Source organism: Psammomys obesus, unplaced genomic scaffold, assembly GCF_907164565.1.
Source record: "Psammomys obesus unplaced genomic scaffold, mPsaObe1.curated_primary_1811, whole genome shotgun sequence".
Classification (NCBI taxonomy): Eukaryota; Metazoa; Chordata; class Mammalia; order Rodentia; family Muridae; genus Psammomys; species Psammomys obesus.
The window spans coordinates 12,470,647-12,474,051 of NW_026596109.1; the positions used below are offsets into that span (position 1 = coordinate 12,470,647).

The window sequence follows — 3,405 nt, forward strand, 5'->3', positions numbered from 1 at the left end:
CCGGGCCCTCCGCGCCGCCGCACCACAGACCCTTGCTGGCCGGGGCCGTGGCGCCGGGCGCGCTGGGCTCGCTGGGCAGCCGCTCGGCCTTCTCGCCGCTGCAGCCCAGCGCCGGCCACTTCGGCGCCGACGCGGGCGCCTACCCGCTGGGCGCGCCGCTCGGCCTGAGCCCGCTGCGCCTGGCCTACTCGGCGGCCGCGGCGCACAGCCGGGGCCTGGCCTTCATGGCGCCCTACTCCACGGCCGGCCTGGTGCCCACGCTCGGCTTCCGGCCGCCGGTGGACTACGCCTTCAGCGACCTCATGCGCGACCGCTCGGCCGCCGCCGCCGCCGCCGTGCACAAGGAGCCCGGCTACGGGGGCGCGCTCTACGGGCCCCTGGTGAACGGCACCCCGGACAAGCAGTAGGGCCTCGGGGCTCGGCCGGAGGGCGGGAGCCCCCGGGCCACCGCCCCCAGGCCCGCTCGCCCCGCTCTCAGAGGCCGGGGGTCCCCAAGAACCCGAGGGCGGCCGCGCCCTCCCCGCTGCTCCCTGCGCTCCGCTCGCCTCGCCAGCCCCGCGCCCGGGCGAACGGCAGGCTCATCGGCCTCTGTGTCCCCAGTACCCGTTCCCCCTTCATTAAAAAAAAAAAAAAAAATCCGCTCTAACAAATATAAATTTAGGATGTATCCATCTCTTGGCACTGAGTCGAGTCTTTGGGACACACACGTATATATCGATATCAATTGTAAAAAAAAAAAAAAAAGAAAGAAAGAAAAAAACGTTCTAAGGTGCACTTTCCTCGTTGCGGTATTTGTCGCTCTCTTTGTTGCTTATGCCAATAAGCATGGGTTTCCTTGGTGCAGTGTGAGTTTTTTATATATGTATAAATCTATATATAATCTATACATATATATATATACAAGCCGGTGTATAATGTTATAAAATGGAATTCTAAGTTATTAATTGTAATTTGTAGGTGACCTCGGTATTAACGTGGAAAACATTCAAAAACCAAGCAAAAAAAGAAAAAAGGACAAAATGGAAAAAAATTAGACTATCCGCGCATTGTACGTATCGGGTTTTATAGCTGGGACCTGCTGTTGGCTGGGGAGGAGCCGCCGCCCCGGCCCGGCCCGGCCCGGCCCGGCCGTCCCCCGGGCGCCGAGGCTCCGGAGCCGCCGCCCGCGCTGCCCTTGTGCTTTCCTTTGCCTAGGTGTGAGCTAGAAATAAACGTTATTTTCTAAATAAAGCCGCGCTGGAATCCCGTTCCGCTCGCGGGGCGGCTGGGGAGAGAAGCTCCGAGTGTCCCCGGGGCGCGGCTGCGCCCTGACCCCGGGCCCCCAGCGGCTCGCCGGGCCAGCGGGCCGCACCCGGGCGGGCGCGCCGGCCCCTGGGCTCTGGGCTCCGGGCTCCGGGCTCCGGGCGGGCGGGCGGGCGGGCGGCCGCGCTCCTCCGCTGGGGCCTGCGGCGGGGAGGACGCCCCTGCGCCCGACCCGGTCTCCAGCCCTCTCCCCGCGGGGTAATCCCTCCCCCCCCCAGGGCGCCCCCTCCCCTCGGGCGGCCAGGCGTGCCGAGGTAAACTCGGGGGCCGGCCCGAGCGCCGCCGGGCGCTGAAACCTAATAGCGGGACAAGAGAACGCTTTAATAAAGAAGGGCTTTAATGGGGAGCTAATTTGATTGAGTTGCCTAATTCCACTTTAATTGGAAAGGGGGTTCGGCTGTTTGGTTATAGAGTGAGAGGGTGACGAGGAGCTGCGAGGAGGGGGCGGGAGGGAGAGGAGGGACGCGGGCGAGACAGGGATGAGTCCGGAGAAGGGACGAAGGTGCAGGGGGTAAACGAAGGGGAGAGTTAGGGGGGAGTGCGGGCCGCCCCCCAAGCCCTCGGCCACCCCAACTCCTCCAGGCCTCGCTCGGCGCCTCCCAGGCTTCTGCCCCAGCCTCAGGACCCCAAAGGGGAAGCCAGGCCCCGCAGGCCCCGGATTGCGCGCGGCTGTGCGGGGCGGGTTGGAGCGCGGCGCCCCGGTCCCTTCCCAGGGCTGTCTGGACCCCGCGACTTCCGACGTGATTGCGTTAGTCCCCCAGCGAAGCTCGCCTCGTTGCCCTGTTGGAGACACGTTTCGGGACCTCCCCTCCGGGACCCCAGCGGGTCCCAGACCCTCGCCCCGAGATGGATTTGCTGGCTCGCGGAGGAGGCGCACCCGTCCCGCGTGCCCGGGGGGCTCGTCTGGGACACCCGGAGAGCCGGTGCCCTAAGCGGAGGAGCGGGCCGTGGGCAGAGGGAGCCCGGGCGGGCGGTGGCTCCGGCGGGTCAGGCAGAGCCTGGCGAGGCCCTGCCCGGGCCCCTGGTCCACAACTCCACCCCCTGGCCGGTCGGAGAGACCCCGCGCCCGCGGCGACAGGCCCGGCGGAGCCCAGGTCAGAGCCCATGTCGCTCCCACCCGGTGTCTGGTGGTGGCGGGAAGGGTGGCAGCGGCAAGCCCGTGTCCACCCTCTACCCTTTCCAGGGTCTGCTCGAGGGACCAGGGGAGAGAGGACCCGGTCCCTCGACCCCCGGCCTTCCGAGGTGGCAGCGGTGCCAATGCCGGACAGGGCAAGGCGGCACCGGCCTCCCTCCCTGCTTCCTGCTGTCCACGTTTATTCCCCAGTTCCCGGGGAGCCAGCTGGAGCAGGCCCTGGCCTGGGCGCGAGGAAGACGCAGGCTCCTGCCACCGCTGGCTGGTTAGCCAGCACCCACACAAAGTATGCGCCAGCTGTATGCTGGATCCGGTTACGGGCCCTGGTTTGCGAGTGCATGTCTGAGGCCATCGGCTGGTGAGGGGATGGCGCTGTGGTCGCCAGTGGAACCACCAGGAGAGGCTGGGCACACGGGCCGCGAGGCCTCGGAGAGGTGCCCGGGGAGGCGAGAGGGCCAGGCGCTTAACCTGGCTGCCACCTCTATTAAATGGTGCGAATCGGGCGTCGTCTGTTTCTCTGGGCGCCGCGAGGAGTCAATAATGTGTAAAGAGCTCTTAGCTTGGCGCTTGCTCACTAGGCGCTGACTATCACGGTCCTCAGGGCCTCCGGACCGGGCATTGTCCCTCTGGGAAGGAAAGCAGGGTCCCCAGAAGGGCTGGGCGCCTGGGCTTCTGAACCCCGAGGGCCCCGAGCTGCGGGAGCCGCCGGGCCCAGGTTCGCGGGGCCACAGAGGAAGCTCCCGGGAAGGGGCCGAAGGGAGGTGAAGCTGCGTGGCCGCACGGGGCAGCGTGAAACCCGGTTAGGAAGCTGGTGGGGCAGAGGGGCCGCAGGCCTCGGAGGAGGTCAGAGGTCACCAGGGCAGCGACTCTCTGCCCGAGGAGTCTGAGGAGGAGCCTGAGGGTGGGCAGCGCGGGGGGGGGGGTCACCTGCGCGATCGTCGATGTTTGGGGAAAGCGGGGACCTTTCTGGG

At 66.8% G+C, this 3,405-nt stretch overlaps 1 protein-coding gene across 1 annotated transcript in view; it reads left to right on the forward strand.

The window, feature by feature from the left end:
- Dmrta2 (DMRT like family A2) overlaps positions 1-1,124 on the forward strand; it is a 3,474-nt gene extending 2,350 nt beyond the window's left edge. Inside the window, exon 3 of the mRNA XM_055628740.1 lies at positions 7-1,124. Coding sequence (XP_055484715.1) covers positions 7-407 — 401 coding nt within the window. The 3' untranslated portion in view covers positions 408-1,124. The remainder of the gene's footprint in view (positions 1-6) is intronic.
- Positions 1,125-3,405: the final 2,281 nt, after the last annotated feature.